At 43.8% G+C, this 20,271-nt stretch overlaps 1 protein-coding gene across 2 annotated transcripts in view; it reads right to left on the reverse strand.

Moving 5' to 3' along the window:
• The window catches only part of LOC118372994 (cyclin-dependent kinase 14), a 284,041-nt gene extending 265,099 nt beyond the window's left edge, over positions 1-18,942 (reverse strand). For both annotated transcript variants that reach the window (XR_008088001.1, XM_052489873.1), the window contains exons 1-2: positions 18,465-18,942; positions 10,949-10,980 (exon numbers count right to left, since the gene is read on the reverse strand). Coding sequence is in view for 1 of the 2 variants with exons in the window: in XM_052489873.1 (XP_052345833.1) it covers positions 10,949-10,980; positions 18,465-18,558 (126 nt within the window). In the remaining variant the exon portion in view is untranslated. The remainder of the gene's footprint in view (positions 1-10,948; positions 10,981-18,464) is intronic.
• Between the last annotated feature and the right edge of the window lie 1,329 nt (positions 18,943-20,271).

Below are 20,271 nucleotides of genomic sequence, written 5' to 3' on the forward strand. Positions count from 1 at the left end.
TTTTTGGATATAAATATGAACTTTATCGAACAAAACATACATGTATTGTGGAACATGAAGTCCTATGAGTGTCATCTGATGAAGATCATCAAAGGTTAGTGATTCATTTTATCTCTATTTCTGCTTTTTGTAACTCCTCTCTTTGGCTGGAAAAATGGCTGTGTTTTTCTGTGACTAGGTGCAGACCTAACATAATTGTTTGGTGTGCTTTTGTCGTAAAGCCTTTTTGAAATCGGACACTGTGGTGGGATTAACAACTAGTTTATATTTAAAACAGTATAAAATACTTGTATGTTTGAGGAATTTGAATTATGAGATTTCTGTTGTTTTGAATTTGGCGCCCTGCACTTTCACTGGCTGTTGTCATATCGATCCCGTTAGCGGGATCTAAGCCATAAGAAGTTGTAAGCTTTATTTTGAGGTATTGCACTTGTGATTTCATGAAAGTTTAATATTTATAGTAATTTAAATTGAATTTGGCGCTCTGCAATTTCACCGGAAGTTTTCGAAATGGGCGCTATCGTCCCACTGATCTGCAAGAAGTTAATCCCATTGAGAACTCAAGAGGCGGGTGGACAAACAAAAACCTACAAATTCTGACAAACTCCAAGCATTGATTATGCAAGAATGGGCTGCCATCTTTCAGCATTTGTCCCAAAAGTTATTTGACAGCATGCCAGGGCGGATTGTAGAGGTCTTGAAAAAGAAGGGTCAACACTGCAAATATTGACTCTGCATCAACTTCATGTAATTGTCAATGAAAGCATTTGACACTTATGAAATGCTTGTAATTACACTTCAGTATTCCATAGTAACATCTGACAAAAATATCTAAAGACACTGAAGCAGCAAACTGTGTGAAAAAGTATATTTGTGTCATTCTCAAAACTGTAGATATGGAACTTGTTGTGTACAGTAGTCATGGTGATGTAGCCAGAAACATTTGGGGAGCTGACACCACAACTGTTTGTGGCATAATCTAGCCATCCTAATCAGACCAGAGGAGAACCACAAACCAGCCAGGAGACCACCCACAGAGGCAGAAAGAAAGAGAGAGATGGAAGAAAGAGGAGAAAGGAGAGAGAGAGAGAGAGAGAGCGCGAGAGACAGATAGGGAAAGAGAGAGACAGAGAGAGACAGAGAGAGAGAGAGCGAGAGAGACAGAGGGAAAGAGAGAGACAGAGAGAGGGTGAGAGAGAGAGACAGAGAGGGAAAGAGAGAGAGAGAGAGCGAGAGAGACAGAGAGGGAAAGAGAGAGCGAGAGAGAGAGAGAGAAAGAGAGAGCGAGAGAGAGAGAGAGAGAGAGAGAGAGAGAGAGAGAGAGAGAGAGAGAGAGAGACAGAGAGAGACAGAGAGAGAAAGAGAGGGAGATGGAGTGGAAGAGAAAGAGAGCAATTAGGGGCAACATTCCCTGTGTGTGTGTGTGTGTGTGTGTGTGTGTGTGTGTGTGTGTGTGTGTGTGTGTGTGTGTGTGTGTGTGTGTGTGTGTGTGTGTGTGTGTGTGTGTGTGTGTGTGTGTGTGTGTGTGTGTGTGTGTGAGTAGGATCTGCTTAATGTCTGAGTGAAGTCAACTCTACATCTGCTGCATTTCTGGAGGTCCAGACTCAAAGTGTAAAGCTCTACCTGCTCAACAAACAGACAACCTAAAGTAACCTAGGATCGAAAGCTTGCCTGTCTAGGAAAACACACAGACACACACACACACACACACAAACACAATCACACACTTGAATATCTGTATACAATGAGGAGACCCTCGAGCTCCTCTGCAGTGCAACAGGACAGTTGGTTAACTATACCCTCCAGAAAACATCTACCCTGGCTCACAGAGAGGGATACTACAACCCTACAGAATACCCCATAAAATGTCTCAGCGCTGAAAGAAATTGAGAAGTAGTGTCTCAAAGAGAGTAGGTTCTGGTTTCAGAAACTATTCCTCTGACCTACTCTAACGTAATCTCATTCAGATTCCTTCCTTATCGTTCCCTTCCTACCATAGCTTAAAACTTTATTTAATAATATTCGCTGTCTGATAGTATGGCTAAGCAGCTTACAGAGAGGAAGGTTAGCAGCACAGTGAGCAAAAAGTGTGAAATTAAATCCTGCCGTGATTAAAGCCGGATGATTCCGGTGGGAATATTCAACATGCGGTACAGAACGGGAAGAAACCTCTGGGAATCATCTCTCTCTCGGGAACTACAGAGACCATAGAAATGAGTGAGACGTCAGTCGTCCTCTGTTCACATTATAAGAACTCACAGGTTTGGTTTCACTCTATTTAAAAGCATATGGATCCTACCTGTTCTAATCTGCAGTTTAAGTTATTGCGGTTCCAGTCCTACTTATAGATGAATGGTGGATATGAAGTATATGCATCTGTCAGAGTGACAGGATCCACAATCTCCCAGTAGAGCTATAGTATATGATATCAACTACTGCACTGACTGCAGTGAAACATCACCTCTGCAAGGCCTCTTAGAACAACAAAAGGTGTGATATTTCTGAACCTGACTATGATCCTGAAAGACAATATATGTCATCTTTGATTGTTTTATTTGAGTCCTTGACGATAACATTAAAGAGTGTTCGCCATACGTTGTTGCCCATGGTGATGCGAACCGGGAGAGGGACGTTATCTAGATTCCCGATGACCTTTGACCCTGTCCCTTATCTAGGAGATGCAGGGGACGGGAACCATGGGGCTTGGGGATGGGGAGGACGGTAATCTTGAGACACATCCAGGGGCAGGAAGGGTGACATTGGCGAGCGCACCGCTAGGTGAATCGATAAGCCATGGGCGGCACCTGTGTGTGTTATCAGTGTGCGTGTGCGCGTGTGTTATCAATGTTAGGGTGAAGGAAGGTTGTAATCAACACCATGGTGTTTCACACCGCAGGCCACTACTGGTCTCCTGGTACTCTCCTCTTCTCCTCTCTTCCTTAGCCTCCACGGCCCTGACTCGTTCTTTTTTATCTTTTCTCCTGACTTATTCACAGAGATATGGCCTTTATTTTTCATTTCCACCCCTTTGTAGCTCAACAGTTATTGAATTAATGTGGAGATTTACTTGAACAACATTATAGGACATGAAAGTCAATGGGACCTCAAAGCAGGAACCAGTGAGTCAATCCCGCTAATCTACGCTACCGCATCTGCATGTTATCAATGTAGAACATTGATTGGATTTTTCAAAGTCATCAAAATACGCTGTTTTAATTTAACTTTGAACAACAAAGAGTTTAACCAAAAATCAACGGGGGTGTTTGTAGCTTGCGTTTTCTAAGCATTTTGAATTATGAATGGGAAGTGTTTTAAGCGAATAACAATTACCACTGACCTTGGCTTAGAAACAGATGTGCGCGCTCGTGGGAAAACAGCTGGATGAGACAATATGACAATGTCATCAGGTTCTGACAGCATTTCAAACTTAATTAATGGTGTTAGACAGACATCCAATACAAGCTATTCAAACTGTCACACCTCTGTGGCTATGTCACTCAGGACAAATATGACATACATCCACAATGTTCCAGCTGCCCCTCCTCCTCTCCTCTCTTAACCACCAGCGTAATTCCAACCAGTTTCTAACAACAAACATTTGTGCTCTGAGATAGAATGCAAGGCTAAAGTCTTGGTAAAGAACTGGAGTTCTGAGGAGTCAGCAAGTGTGAGAGGGAGAGAGAGATAAATCCATGGTCTATCTGGGTGTTCTGCTGGGCTGAGTGAAGTTATTGTTTGCATTGCTACACATTTTAATTTCTGTGTGCATACAATGTGTGAAGTGAAGACAAAGCGACACTCATGGAACTCGGCTTACATGTTAACTAAAATTGGATTGAGTCCATGGGGCAGCAGCTGAGGACGTGTGCATGCTAGCACACACGCACAAGCACACACACACACAATTCTTTACAATCTGCACATTCTAATGGCTCAACATGATGCCTCCTGAGACTTCCTCTTAAGTAGAGGCCATTTCAGCATTCCAGTGTGTGTGCGTGTGTGTGTGTATTTCAGCGTCCCAGAGTTCTCTAACAGCCTTCTGTAATGGAACAGTCAAACCCACAGCAGTGTTATTTAACATTCAGCCAGGCCACACAGCACAGCGCCTGTGTTTCCACTAGGAGAGGGGAGCAAGGGGAGCAAGGAGAAAGAGAGAGAGAGAGAGAGAGGTAGGGAGATGAAAAGAGAGATTGAGTGGCAGGGAGAGAGGGAGAAAGACAGAGACAGAGAGAGATTTAAGAGAGATATAAGAGAGAAGGAATCAGAGAGATAGGAGCAGGATGGGGAGAAAGAGCGACAAAGACACGGAGAAAGAGTGAGAGAGAAGAGGAGAGAGGGGGATAAAGACTGCTGTGGATGACTGGTCTCTTTCTCTGGGAGTTATGACCAGATGATATCTCTTTCTGTGCCAGATACAGTCACATTACCTTGGAGCAACAATTTAATATCAAAACAAACTAACAGGGTACTGTTGATAATTCTTCAGGCAGTGTAGTAGGCTAGCTACTCTGGGTACATTTTAATCAGACTCGTGGTGTTCTGCCCATGATGAATATGCATCAGCTGAACAATGTAGCAAACAATGGACCCTTCTTTAAGACAAACACACGCCGGCTAATTCCTCTCCTTACTGGTCCCTCAGAGACATCCTGGTGCTGCACAGGAAATAGTTATTTTTCTTTCCTAAATTCTTTAAATTGTTTCCCTGGCGGCAGAGACCATTTATAGCCAATGGTCCGGGTTATTTCCCAGGGCACCGGCTTCTTGGAGCTGTCCGGTTCACATTATTTCACCACAAAAGTCCCAGTAGCACAAACTGGATGGACTGGTGGTGGAGATATATCTAATCTATGTTCATCAGCATAATCACAGGAAACATAACTAATGCCAATGTTAAATAACTTAGATTTTATATACAGCCATTTTATATACAGCTAGACTCCAGTGCCAACACAAATAATGACTTGTGCGAAGCACCTGTGATGACAAAGTCTTAAAAAGAGCATAATCACTTCCTCAGTGCAACCACAGAGCTGAGACTGCAGATTACAAGAGAGTGAGAGAGGGAGGGAGAGAGAAAGAGTGAAAAGGAGGGAAATTGGGAAAGAGAAAGAGGGAGAGAGAGTGAGAAAGAGAGAGAGAGAGACCAAATAATGCATGCAGAGCAAAATTTAGGTCGATACCGCTAATGATCAAAATCCAGAAAAGAGCCGTTAAATTCTACAACCACCTAAAAGGAAGCGATTTCCAAACCTTCCATAACAAAGCCATCTCCTACAGAGAGATGAACCTGGGGAAGAGTCCCCTAAGCAAGCTGGTCCTGGGGCTCTGTTCACAAACACAAAGAGACCCCACAGAGCCCCATAACAGCAACACAATTAGACCCAATCAAATCATGAGAAAACAAAAAGATAATTACTTGACACATGGGAAAGAATTAACAAAAAACAGAGCAAACTAGAATGCTATTTGGCCCTAAACAGAGAGTACAGAGTAGCAAAATACCTAACCATTGTGACTGACCTAAACCTAAGGAAAGCTTTAACTATGTACAGACTCAGTGAGCATAGCCTTGCTATTATTGAGAAAGGCCGCCGTAGGCAGACCTGGCTCTCAAGAGAAGACAGGCTATGTGCACACTGCCCACAAAATGAGGTGGAAACTGAGCTGCACTTCCTAACCTACTGCCAAATGTATGACCATAGAGATACATATTTCCCTCAGATTACTCAGATCAACAAAGAATTAGAAAACAAACCCATTTTTGATAAACTCCCATATCCTTTGGGTGAAATACCACAGTGTGCCATCACAGCAGCAAGATTTGCAACCTGTTGCCACAAGGGCAACCAGTGAAGAATAAACACCATTGTAAATACAACCCATATTTATGTGTATTTATTTTCCCTTTTGTACTTTAACTATTTGCACATAATATGACATTTGTAATGTCTTTATTCTTTTGGAACTTGTGAGTGTAATGTTTACTGTAGATTGTTATTATTGTAACTTTTTATTATTATTTAGCTCACTTGCTTTGGCAATGTAAACATATGTTTTCCATGCCAATAAAGTCCTTGAATAGAAGAAAGAGAGAAAGAGAGAAAGAGAGAAAGAAAGAAAGAAAGTGAAAGAAAGAAAGAAAGAAAGAAAGAAAGAAAGAAAGAAAGAAAGAAAGAAAGAAAGAAAGAAAGAAAGAAAGAAAGAAAGAGAGAGAGAGCCAGGGTTGGGCTTAGTGATTTGGAGGCCCCTGTCAGAGGCCAGTCTGTATTACATTTTAATGTGCCATGAACACAACCAGTCATGTTTTTATCTGATTGTCAAATAATCACTTCAAAAGTAGGTTACCTTCACACGTTCATCCAAAATAATTCCAGCATCCGAATAGTGCACTGTGCACCCGCCAAATTTCCTTCAATTCAATAGAGGCTGAAATTATCTCCCCGGCGAAAGCATCCGAGCTAGCGAAACAGCAGCCCTCTGTGTTACTATATGTAGCCCATGTATCTGATGCTGTCTGGCCAAAACAAAGTATGACATGCCAGACAGCGTTAGATAAATGAGCTACACATACTGTACATGTGCTCTGCTTAGATGACGATGGCAGTTTTATCAGCAGCACCTGTGTATTGTATCCTCTTAGAGTCCGAGGACAAAGGGCAGTCGAGAACCAGTCTTACCTAAATAGCAAAATGGGGTGGAGACCAGATGTAAATCAGTGATGCCTCACTACACGTCAAATCAACCAAATGCCTTGCTTGGGGGGAGCGCCAATAGTGCTCACTAAATTAGTGTTGTATGTGCAACCGTGCATGGTGAAGATGGCCAGGAAATCGCTGATTGAAATCTCCATCAATATACAGTATGTCGATGTATTTGGATTGTGTATTGAGCACACTTCTGACAAAACGGTTTCCCCTGTCACGGTTTTCTAATGGTGAAGGAGAGTCGGACCAAACTGCAGCGCGTATATTGTGATCCATGTTTATTTACACAACGTAACACGAATCCAAAACACAACTCTACAAAACAATAAAAGTAGTGAAAACCGAAACAGCCTTAACTGGTGCAAACTAACACAGACTAAGGACATCAAGACACTCAGGACAATCACCCACAATACAACCAAAGAATATGGCTGCCTAAATATGGCTCCCAATCAGAGACAACGATAAACACCTGCCTCTGATTGAGAACCACTTCAGACAGCCATAAACTCTCCTAGAACACCCCACTAAGCTACAATCCCACTAAGCTACACACCACATACAAAAACCCATGACACACACTGGCCTGACCAAATACATAAAGAAAAACACAAAATACTTCGACCAGGGCGTGACAGAACCCCCCCCCCCCTAAGGTGCGGACTCCCGAACACACCTCAAATCAATAGGGAGGGTCCGGGTGGGCGTCTGTCCATGGTGGCGGCTCCGGCGGGGGACGTGGACCCCACTTCACAATTGTCTTAGTCCCCTCTCCTCGCGTCCCTGGATAGACCACCCTCGCCGCCGACCATGGCCTAGTAGTCCTCAGCCAGAACCCCACTGGACTGAGGAGCAGATCGGGACTGAAGGACAGCTCGGGACTGAGGGGAAGCTCGGGAGTGAGAGAAAGCTCGGGAGTGAGAGAAAGCTCGGGAGTGAGAGAAAGCTCGGGAGTGAGAGAAAGCTCGGGAGTGAGAGAAAGCTCGGGAGTGAGAGAAAGCTCGGGAGTGAGAGGAAGCTCAGGCAGGTTGGTGGATCTACCAGATCCTGGCTGACTGGCGGATCCTGGCTGACTGGCGGATCCTGGCTGACTGGCGGAGTCTGGCCGACTGGCACTTCTGGCGGATCCTGGCTGACTAGCAGATCTGGCAGATCCTGGCCGACTGGCGGATCCTGGCGGATCCTGGCCGACTGGCGGATCCTGGCCGACTGGCGGATCCTGGCCGACGGGCACTTCTGGCAGATCCTGGCCGACGGGCACTTCTGGCAGATCCTGGCTGACGGGCTCTGGCGCCTCTGGGCTGAGGGGCTCTGGCGCCGGACAGGCGGGAGACTCCGGCAGCGGCGCTGGACAGGCGGGAGACTCCGGCAGCGCAGGAGAGGAGAAAGGCTCCGGCAGCGCAGGAGAGGAGAAAGGCTCCGGCAGCGCAGGAGAGGCGAGGCGCACTGTAGGCCTGATGCGTGGTGCTGGCACTGGTGGTACTGGGCCGAGGACACGCACAGGAAGCCTGGTGTGGGGAGCTGCTACCGGAGGGCTGGGGTGTGGAGGTGGTACTGGATAGACCGGACCGTGCAGGCGCACTGGAGCTCTTGAGCACCGAGCCTGCCCAACCTTACCTGGTTGAATACTCTCGGTCGCCCTGCCAGTGTGGCGAGGTGGAATAGCCCGTACTGGGCTATGTAGGCGAACCGGAGACACCGAGCGCAAGGCTGGTGCCATGTAAGCCGGCCCAAGGAGACGCACTGGGGACCAGATGCGTAGAGCCGGCTTCATGGCATTTGGCTCGACGCTCAATCTAGCCCGGCCGATACGCGGAGCTGGAATATACCGCACCGGGCTATGCACCCGCACTGGGGACACCGTGCGCACCACTGCATAACACGGTGCCTGCCCGGTTGTGACATCCCGCCAGGTTTTCTTCCATTTTCTGCCATGTTGCAAACGAGCATACGGACCAACTCTCTGCAAAATGTGTCATATCCAGTCAGAAAACAGTGCTCAACATAACACCTGGCAGCAACGGGCCTGTGGGCAAGGGTTCTTCAAAAGTAACATCCAATCAAAATATTGCCGCTGAGAGCCAACATTCAAACTATTTTTGAAATACAAAATTCTCCACACAGCGATTTGATTTTGGAGGTATGGCAACGTGAGACTACTACTAAGGAATTATTAGAATATTATTTAAAAAATGTATGGCCAGCTCATGAGGTCCATTGATGATGTGAGGCCTGAGGCAATTGCCTCTTCTGCCTAATGGTAAGTCCACCAGTGGTCAGAGGAAGGTTAGAGTTCTGCTTCTCTATACAAAAGCATGGAAAGGAGATGCTCATTATGAACTGAGAGGTGGCCACAGCAGTGATAGGGAGAGAGGGACAAGGAGAAAGAGAGAGAGAGAGAGAGCACAGCATGGAGTAATTGCCCATCACTCTTATAATCTGTGTAGGGATAGGCAAGAATACAGGGACATGGGAGGAGGGGACATCCCCAGAGATTTAACAGAGGTAGAAAAACAGCTAATCGTGACTCTTCCCTTGTGTGCATCAGTTGTGCTGGGCATACACTACACAGCTTCTAAAATCTTTACAACTTGGACGTAGTCACATTTCATGACATCCTTGTCCCAAATCTTTCCTTTCTTCCATCCTCAACCCCAGGATGTGGCTGCTCACATTAAACAATGATTCCCTAGTTGATCCTGCCCTGCGTTTCTCGGTTGTCGTGGGGGGAAAATGCTGACACGCAAACAGTGAGCTGCTTTGTAAGTGTGCACATTATTATGGGCAGAATTTGTTTTTTAAATCCGGAGGCGCAGAATATGGACGTATTATGAAATAGTAACGATAATATGAAATTATATTTTTGGTTTCTGTCATGGTAGGACGCAGATGTAATATTGGCGGAGTTTGTTTTGCATGGCCCGGTGCCCCGGGTGGGTGGAGATTTCACTTAAAGACCAATGGAATGAGCAAACTGCGCTCATCTGGGGCCCGTAAAAGGAACTTGCACATTGAAGGCAGCCAGGTTCTCTCCACAGCTCCACCAATCTGTCCTCCATCACCTCGGTCCACACGGTGTGTGTAGTTGTTACTTTCCTCTTTGCCATCATTGTTTTGGTCTCACAGGTTGAGTGCTCATTGGCTATTGGCAGCATTCCTTGCCCAATCGCATTGTAGCACTGCTCATACTTCAAGATGCACAACCTAAATGTGTCCCAAAAACTTTCAGGACATCCGACAGGGATCTGGAGAACGGAACAGCCATCGACAGTGCGTCCTTGACCCACTCAAACTATGCAAGTCCTGACGTATTGATCCTAGCCCAAGTTCATTGGGTTTCACTCCGATCATGAAAATTTGTCTAGGATGGCAAAAAACGTGGGGAATTCATGGCATAATTGTGTAGTGTATGACCGCCATTAGTTTCAGCCTCCACTTGCAGAGCTGTTCAGTTAGTTAATGCAATCCCTGTTTTGTCTATACCATCACTGCCTTCATAAGCTGAACAGATAAGGTTATCATTAACCAAAGCAAGATCAGCAAACATTCACACTGGCTGCTGTCTCCTCAGTCTCTCTACACCTTGTGTACTTGAATTTCCAACTGGAAAAGGGAAAGGCTTAGAGACCACAGGAGTTAAGCCTTATCTTTCACCAAGAACATCTCTTTAGATACCAATCTAAAGCACCGCATTGAGGGCTTGGGGGAAGAAAAAAAATCGACGTTACTTCAACTCAAAAGAGCAAGCAAGCAGAATTTCCCTGCCAACGCATTTAACATTTACATCCTAGTGTCTACGGCCTTATCGGCTTCCTCATCAACACACGCTCGCATGCAAACACACTCACGCACACGTACACACACACACACACACACGTATTGTTATACTTGGGAAAACATTCATTAATACTTTCATCATTCTGATGTTAGTTTCTCTGTCCACAGAATGTGTCTGGTTGGCTTCCTAGTGACAAACGCTGGCCCAGAGGACTGGAACTACTGAGATGATAGGACAGCCCTGATGCAGTACACATGAGCAAATGAGCACATTACAACCCCTATCTAATGTCCGTTCATAGAAATAAACTACTGAACTGCACCACAGCATTGTCTGTCTATGAATTCAATCCATGATACCACACAATAAACACAATAAGCATTAACATCAAATATTGTTGTATTGCACTGAAAAAATGGGCCAATCATTTCACCAGCTGTTTCACTGGATTTGAACTCACCTCATCAAAGCCACTGTCCTCTTTCTTGAAAGCTGAAAATAGAGAAAATAAGAAAATCAGGCTCACATTGACGTCTTCTGAACAGGGAATAAAAACAGAGCCTTCAACCAGTGTGCACTCACTTATAACCCACACACACACGCACACACGTACAGTACGCACCCACACAGCCCTGTAATTGTGTCCTGATTTCCTATTTGTGTGATAAAGATTAATTATGCTTCCTTCATTAAGGTAGACACTCAGGCAGACAGTCCGAGGTCAATCAACATAATCCGACACTGGCAGCATTCAGAAGAAGAGTTTGTTTGTGCTTTATCAGACAGACCTTTCAGACACTGCACCATCTTTAGTAAACTAGTGGCTGGGAACACACCTGGGATCACTTCAAATAGTATTTGAAATCTTTAAATATACTTTAGCTGTGCGTGATTGATCTTGCCTGACGCAACAGAACCAATAGAATAGTCCCAAAAGAGGCCCCCCGGGTGGCGCAGTGGTCTGTGCCACCAGAGACTCTGGGTTCGCGCCCAGGCTCTGTCGCAGCCGGCCGTGACCGGGAGGACCATGGGGCGACGCACAATTGGCCTAGCGTCGTCCGGGTTAGGGAGGGTTTGGCCGGTAGGGATATCCTTGTCTCATCGTACAGTAGCGACTCCTGTGACGTGCTGGGCACAGTGCACGCGCTAACCAGGTCTCCAGGTGTACGGTGTTTCCTCCGACACATTGGTGCGGCTGGCTTCCGGGTTGGATGCGCGCTGTGTTAAGAAGCAGTGCGGCTTGGCTTGAGTTGGGTTGTGTTTCGGAGGACGCATGGCTTTCGACCTTCGTCTCTCCTGAGCCCTTACGGGAGTTGAAGCAATGAGACAAGATAGTAACTACTAACAATTGGATACCACGAAATTGGGGAGAAAGGGGGGTAAAATAAATTAAATTAAAAATTAAAAAGAATAGTCCCAAAAGTACACACCCCAACCAAATGGCAGGCTTAAGCAAACGCTGTAAGTAATTTTGAAAGATTTCAAATAATATTTGAACCCAGGTGTGGCAGGGAGAGAGCAACACAACACTAGAAGCCCATTGGTGTGACTGAGGAGCTCTCGTCTTCTCTCGCCACTATAACTATAATCACAGGAAGTCATAGTGATTGCATTGGACAGCAATATCCTTCGTATTTATGAAAAGGAAGGTAAACAACACTGTGTTGCCGGTGTGATTGTTTCCTCCTTGACAGCTAGATGTACTGTATGGTACATTCAGTGCCAACCAGATCTTATCTTCAGCATTGTTTTTAACTGTGAAAGACAAACCAATCCACATTGCCTGGGAGGAGTGCTGAAAAATGCTTTTTGGAAACATAGCCTAATAAATATCTCTTTAATTACAAATTTCTCATAATGAACTCAATAATTATCTGATTGGAGGGTATCACAACTAATCTGACACAATGAGACAGGGGAAGTTACAGATGGGAGTAACAGTATTTTGTTTGGCCTTGATGTGAAATGACTTATTCATGTCAATTGCATTGTTTTGAGGAAGAGTCATCTAGACACGGAGCCATAAAATTGCGTCTTTCTCATCAGAGAACAGTGACACAGTAGGATCATTACAACTGCAGTAAATGGGAGTCAATACACAAGACATTGTTATTTAGTTCGAACACTCATTCACATACAAGTCTGATATATTGAACATTTCCAACACAGAACTAAACATGGACTTGTATGCAAGAACATAAATATAAAATACTATACAGTTGTAGTCAGAGGTTTACATACATCTAAGCCAAATACAGTACATTTAAAATCAGTTTCACAATTCCTGACCTTTAATCCTAGTAAAAATTCCCTGTCTTAGGTTAGTTTGGATCACCATTTTATCAATGTGAAATGTCAGAATAATAGTAGAGAGAATGATTTATTTCAGCTTTTATTTCTTTCATCACATCCTCAGTGGGTCTCTAGGAGACAGAACGCGCCTCCTTCCTGAGCGGTATGACGGCTGTGTGGTCCCATGGTGTTTATACTTCCGTACTATCGTTTGTACAGATGAACGTGGTACCTTCAGGCATTTGGAAATTGCTCCCATGGATGAACCAGACTTGTGGAGGTCTTGGCTGATTTCTTTTGATTTTCCCATGATGTCAAGCAAAGAGGCACAGAGTTTGAAGGTAGGCCTTGAAATACATCCACAGGTACACCTCCAATTGACTCAAATTATGTCAATTAGCCTATCAGAAGCTTCTAAAGCCATGACATTATTTTCTGGAATTTTCCAAGCTGTTTAAAGGCATTCCCCAACTGGAGGCCAAAGGGGGATTTTATTTTTTATAGTAAAATAATGTTTATTATTATAATTATTGGACATAATTGATTATAATTTGAGAAATAGTTTCCAAAGCACGCATAATACAGAGATTTACAGTGTATGCGATCGTGAGCAAATGTAAGCAAGATTTGAAATGATTATGTTATAGTACATTTTGTCACGTGCGCTCTCTCTCTGGCCTCCAGGTCCCCATGCTGCACACCTGTCACCATTGTTACACGCATCAGTGCATAATGAAATTGCCTCACCAAAGGGAAGCATCAGGGAGTGTTTAATTAAAAAAATAATTGTGTTGGATGTGATGTCAGGTCCGGGTGTCAGAACCAGAGCTACCTGGGAGGCCTCAGCTGGTTTGTCGGATTCCCATGCCTCGGCAGGTTTGACGGGTTTCCCTGCCTCAGCTGGCTCGACAGGTTTCCATACCTCAGCGGGATTGATAGGCTCCCATGCCTCAGTTGGCTCGACAGGCTCCCATGCCTCAGCTGGCTCGACAGGCTCCCATGCCTCAGCTGGCTCGACAGGCTCCCATGCCTCAGCTGGCTCGACAGGCTCCCATGCCTCAGCTGGCTCGACAGGCTCCCATGCCTCAGCTGGCTCGACAGGCTCCCATGCCTCAGCTGGCTCGACAGGCTCCCATGCCTCAGCTGGCTCGACAGGCTCCCATGCCTCAGCTGGCTCGACAGGCTCCCATGCCTCAGGATCCCATGCCTCAGCTGGCTCGACAGGCTCCCATGCCTCAGGACATCCCATGCCTCAGCTGGCTCGACAGGCTCCCATGCCTCAGCTGGCTCGACAGGCTCCCATGCCTCAGCTGGCTCGACAGGCTCCCATGCCTCAGCTGGCTCGACAGGCTCCCATGCCTCAGCTGGCTCGACAGGATCCCATGCCTCAGCTGGCTCGACAAGATCCCATGCCTCAGCTGGCTCGACAGGATCCCATGCCTCAGCTGGCTCGACAGGCTACAATTCCTCAGCTGGCTCCACAGGCTACCATGCCTCAGCGGGTTCGACAGGCTCCCAAGCCTCAGAGGGTTCGATAGGCTTCCATGCCTGAGCTGGGTGAACAGGTCTCTGTGCCTCGACCGAGGCACCTGGGGAGGTCACAGCCGGCTCATCAGACTCTCATGCCTCAGCCGGTTTATCAGGTTTCTGCGCCTCAGCAGAGGCGACCGGTCTGCTCCTGATCCCCGGGATCGTTCCTGTGGTTGGTGTCCTGCTGCTGGAGCCGAACGCGCCGGGGAGGGGGTACTGTCACGTGTGCTCCCTCTCCGGCCTCTAAGGTACCAGGCTGCTCATTATGGCGCACACCTGTCACCATCGTTATGCGCATCGGCGCATAATGACACTCACCTGGACTCCATCACCTCCTTGATTCACTCCCTTTGGTTCCTTCCCTATATCTATCTGTCTCTCCCATTGGTATCATTGTATCATTGTTTCTGTTTCAGTTTCATGTCTGTGCGTTGTTTGTGTTTCTTGTTTTGTATTATGTTTTCATTTATTTATTAAACGATACACTCCCTGAAATTGTTCCCGACTCTCAGTGCACGCGTTACAAATTTGCAGTCTACAAATGATTTGTAATTATGTTTCAGGCCCCTGTCCATCCCCTCAAGAAAAAAAATCAGCCCATAGCTGAATATAGTTGATGATCCCTGAAGTAGGCCAACAGTCTCATCACAGCTAACCTCAGCTAAGGTCAGAAGGCTGCATTGTCATAGCGATGTACTGGAAATACACAGCAACAGTTAACCTGTTGAACCTATGGGGGCGCTGTGTCATTATTGGATAAAAAGACGTGCCCGTTTTAAGCGCAATATTTTGTCACGAAAAGATGTTCGACTATGCATGGAATTGACAGCCTTGGAAAGACACAAATCTGACGTCTCCAAAACTGCAAAGATATTATCTGTGAGTGCCCCAGAACTAATGCAACAGGCGAAACCAAGATGAAGTTTCATACAGGAAATGCCCCGGATTCTGAAGGCGCTGTGTTCCAATGTCTCCTTATATGGCTGTGAATGCGCCAGGAATAAGCCTGCACTTTCTGTATATTCCCCGAGGTGTCTGCAGCATTGTGACGTGTTTGTAGGCATATCATTGGAAGATTGACCATAAGAGACTACATTTACCTGGTGTCCCGCCCGGTGTCCTGTGTGCGTAATCTGTAAGTCCATGCGCGTTCCATTTCTTCAGAATTGAAAGTAAACTGCCACGATGGATTTTATCGTCGATAGATATGTGAAAAACACCTTGAGGATTGATTCTAAACATCGTTTGCCATGTTTCTGTCGATATTATGGAGTTAATTTGGAAAAAAGTTCGCGTTTTAATGACTTTTTTTTCCTTACCCAAACGTGATGAACAAAACGGAGCGATTAGTCGACACAAATAATATCTTTTGTAAAAACGGAACATTTGCTATCTAACAGAGTCTCCTCATTGAAAACATCTGAAGTTCTTCAAAGGTAAATGATTTTATTTGAATGCTTTTATGGTTTTTGTGGAAAATGTTGCATGCTGAATGATAATGCTAAATGGTACGTTAGCCATCAATACTGTTACACAAATGCTTGTTTTGCAATGGTTGAGAAGCATATTTTGAAAATCTGAGATGACAGTGTTGTTAACAAAAGGCTAAGCTTGAGAGCAAATAGATTAATTTCATTTCATTTGCGATTTTCATGAATAGTTAACGTTGCGTTATGGTAATGTAAAATGTACAGTAAATTACCTTAGCACAGTTAGCAATTGACATGCAAGGTGGTAGCATAGCCTGGAATAGCAAGGTAGCATAAATAGCCTACAATCTGGGTCCCACATCAAATTCCCAACTCCATTTAGCATATGTTCCATTTCGTATGATATGTATTAACTTGAGGATGTCCATCACCCATGTCTTATGATATGTTATGAATTACAATTTATATTATATATTACGAATTTGGAAAACATACAATGTTACAAATTAGCAAAACATATGATATGTTATGAATTCTGGCTAGGTACCTAATGTTAGCTGGGTTAGGGATTAAGGTTAGGGTTAAATTTAAGAGTTAGGTTACAGGATTAAGGTTAGGGTTAACTAAAAGGGTTAAGGTTAGTTTTAGAGTTTGGGGAAGGGTTAGCTAACATGTTAAGAAGCTGCAAAGTAGCGAATTAGCTCAAATTCTAAAGTTGTCCGTGATGAGATTCGAACTTGCAACCTTTCCACCCGACCAACCAGCCTACCTTCGTTTTTTTTGCCTTAAGTAACAGTATGTCTTGTGTAACCATACCAAAGGTAACATAATGGTAACTGGGGGTCCCGGATTTACGTTTACTATGTTACGTCTAGTCTATGAGACCAGGCTGAACAATGATGTGACATTGAGTGTGAGCGTATTACATTTTTTCTCAATTGCTAAAACACAATTTCTGAAACCTTGCTGCATTTCCTGAAAACATTAAACACAAAACCTCATCTTCAAGCACTATTAACATAACCTCTGACTCCTCTTGCAAAATGAAACATTCGCCTCAAAACAGTTTGACCTGTGTTCAAAATCAAACACTGCTCTCAAATCATAAACAAATTAATCAAAATGATATACACTCTCAAGCAGTCAGTAAACAATACACCGAAAAATATAAAACACATTGTTCAAAACATACAATTCTCAGGGAGAAGTACATTTTTTATCAAAACATTTTTTCATATTTTTCCGTCATTGTCTTTTGTTGAACGAAAACATGTTCTATCATAGTAGCTCAAAATTTATCAGAAATTACTACTCTGCTTTGCTCTTTGCAATTTTGTTTTTTGTTCTTTTTTGTTCTGTTTGCTCTCTGAACTGGCTTATATTGGTTGTGTCGCATCATTTGAAACAGGTTAAATCAATTTTGAGTGGTTGTGTTCAATCAATGACATATGTTCTCTATTTGTATTTGATTGTTGCCACTTGTGTTTACCAGTATGGATGACATGTGCATTAGAGTGCAGAATGTGTTTTGAGAATGAGAATGTGTTTAGAATTTTGCTCAAAAGTCTAAGTGAGATCTGCAAATTGTGTTTTACCATGTGAAATGGTTTAAGGTATTGACAACAGACTGCATAATTAGCTAAATGAGTCCAGGCAACTGAGAACTTTGTTCAGCCAATGGGTTTTAGTGTTTTAGCAATTGAGAAAACTGTATTAGGACATGTATGGAAATAATAATATCTACTGGTATATAGTATAGTAAGCATTATGATTTGGTTACAAGAAGCCCAACTTCTCTAACTAAGATGTAATGCTCCTTGTTAAACCATCCGTGAAACACAGACAGAGAGTGAGTGATCAATCAATGCCTATATAGTGGTGCACCACGTTGATGGCTGATGCAGATATCAGCAGCAACGGTGACCGATATGGACAAGGACAATCCATGCAACAGAAAAGTCAATGCCGACCTTTTTTCATACAGCCTCATATTCGACCCATATTGGTAAATGTTCCCTCTTCTTGTTGTATGTGATCAGTTCATTTGTGGGGAGAGAATATATAACAGTCGTCTACATAGGGAGTGATATTTGGTGAGCCTTTAATGCACCAAACCGTATAGACCAACACGGGATGAGAGAGAGAGAGAGAGAGAGAGAGAGAGAGAGAGAGAGAGAGAGAGAGAGAGAGAGAGAGAGAGAGAGAGAGAGAGAGAGAGAGAGAGAGAGAGAGAGAGAGAGAGGCCTGAGTTTACTCACGCAGGCCATTTGGATAGCAAGCTCCTTCCAGTGGTACAATAAGCACATCGGCAAATCCCTGATGTTTTATTCGGCAGTAATGATAACACTCAACATGAACTACCCATTTACAATATTCACATAGCTAATATCATAGCCATGTATTTAGAATGCACTTTTTCTAATGTCATTCACGGTTACAGTGTAACAATGTGTTGAATTGCAGCAACACAATGACAGTTATTGCCATAATGCATAATCGTAATGTCGTAAAAGTGATTGCCACCAGTGTGAATGCCACCAGTGTGAATGCCACCGCATGTAAAAGCTTTTTCGTAATAGTGAAATTCCGCTATCGTCCCGACTAGTTGGAGTGGACATTATTAGAATAGTTCCCTAGGCTACAGCACCGTTTTCCATAACCGTTAACTGCGATAGGCTATGCATTGTTGCACTAAAACCGCTACAGTAGGGGTAGGATACTTACCTATGCGACTGAAGCTCTCTGACAAAGTTCTTCGCAACTTTTTCATTTTGCCGATTTTTTCAGCAGGTTTCGAAACTGGCATCAGGTCACACATCTTGACGGTTGGACTGCAGCAGACAGTGGTCTTCACAAAACTGGAGAGGAGCGCAGAGTTCAAACCAAGGGGTTCTCCGTTCTACTACGATGTCAAGAAACAGGAAACGTTTATGCTAACGCTTTTGTTTTCAAAAACACATTGGTGTATTCTTCTCAGGTCTTCTTTGTGTCCAACGACATTTCTAAAGTCGGAATTTTCCACAAGATGCCAAGTATGAAGCTGTACAATAAAACATGGGCTGGCTGATATTCTCTGTTTTCTCCCTGAAACTGAACGGGTTTTTGAGTTCTTTCTTTCTCTCTCCCAGTCTCTTTCTCACTCAGTCTCTCTCTCCCTCTGCTCTGCTCCCCTGCAATCTGGGTGTCATTTTTGGGATTCTCTCTCTCCGGTCTGCGAGAGGGAAGAAAAAAACATACTCCAGCAGAGCTACAAACCCCGCCCAGGATGCGCAACGATTGGCCAAATAAGAACAGGGGATTCTGTGATTTGCCATTGATCTATCAATCATGCTTTAGTGCCGCTCGAATACAAAAAAATATATAACCATTTAAGTGCGCAGGGTTCATAGCCAGGGAGTCCGCTGTTCAGATAAAAGTAAGTCACAACAAGTGAAAGTGTGATGGTCTACTATACTGTGATATTTAGCCTACCACAATTAGTTTGGCTATTGTTGACATATTAAAATATATCTTAGCCAATGATGCAAATAACCTAATAATAACAATAATATCAAATACGATCATGAATGTCTTCCAAATATCCTTTGTTTTAAAATATTATTGGATTATTTGATCATTCCAATGTAGTGTTGGGTGTTGTGAAGGGATGTTTGGGAAGTAAGTCCGAGTAGGAAGCCGTTTATTGGAACTTTATGCAACAACAAAAAAAGGTTTTTTATCACAGTCTCTAGTGCTTTCTGAGAGGTGTCTAACTTGATATTAGGCCTACACCTGTTAATATAATTTAGCTTAATTTTCATTACCAAATTACATTATGAGTCAGAGGACATTACCCATCAGCCACATACAGTACGCATTAAGCGCATTTGGCATCTCCAAATGGCTGGCTACACATGGAGTCATACATTTATTGGATTAAGCAAACGCACAGATGCCAGTTTACATTTGATATATTTCTTTTTTTTATAATATGTTTATTATTTTACAATAAAAAATCAAATAAAAAAGACAGCAATACTAACAATGACATTCATTGTACTGTTGAATGGGATGGTCAATTTAGAGGACAAAACAAAACTTAACTCACACATACACAAAATAAAACTAAATCCTATTAGGTGGTAAATGTATAAGAAGACAGCATCTAGTCATTACAAGCAGTGTAGTTAAGCCAAAAATAGATATTGAGTGGAATTCAGCACAGAGTAGCAGCAGATCGTCAACCCAGTTATGAAGCGGGACTAGACCATTTATCCAGTATCGGCTGCCATATTTTGTAAAACATTGGACTTCTATTGGAGGTATTGTATCGAATCTTTTCCATATGTATTACATTCGCTAAATCCCGTAACCACATTTCAAAGGTAGGTACAGTGTCCAGTTTCCAAAATTGCAAAATGAGCCTTTTGGCTAATAGAGTACAAAGAGAGACAGCCTTCCCCTCCCGGTTATTCCCATCAACTGTACCAAACAGAGCGGTCAATGGGTCTGGGGCTAGAACTCTATCAAAGGCTCTAGACAAGTAATCAAA

The sequence above is a fragment of the Oncorhynchus keta genome, chromosome 31 (genome assembly GCF_023373465.1).
Source record: "Oncorhynchus keta strain PuntledgeMale-10-30-2019 chromosome 31, Oket_V2, whole genome shotgun sequence".
NCBI classification, from domain to species: Eukaryota; Metazoa; Chordata; class Actinopteri; order Salmoniformes; family Salmonidae; genus Oncorhynchus; species Oncorhynchus keta.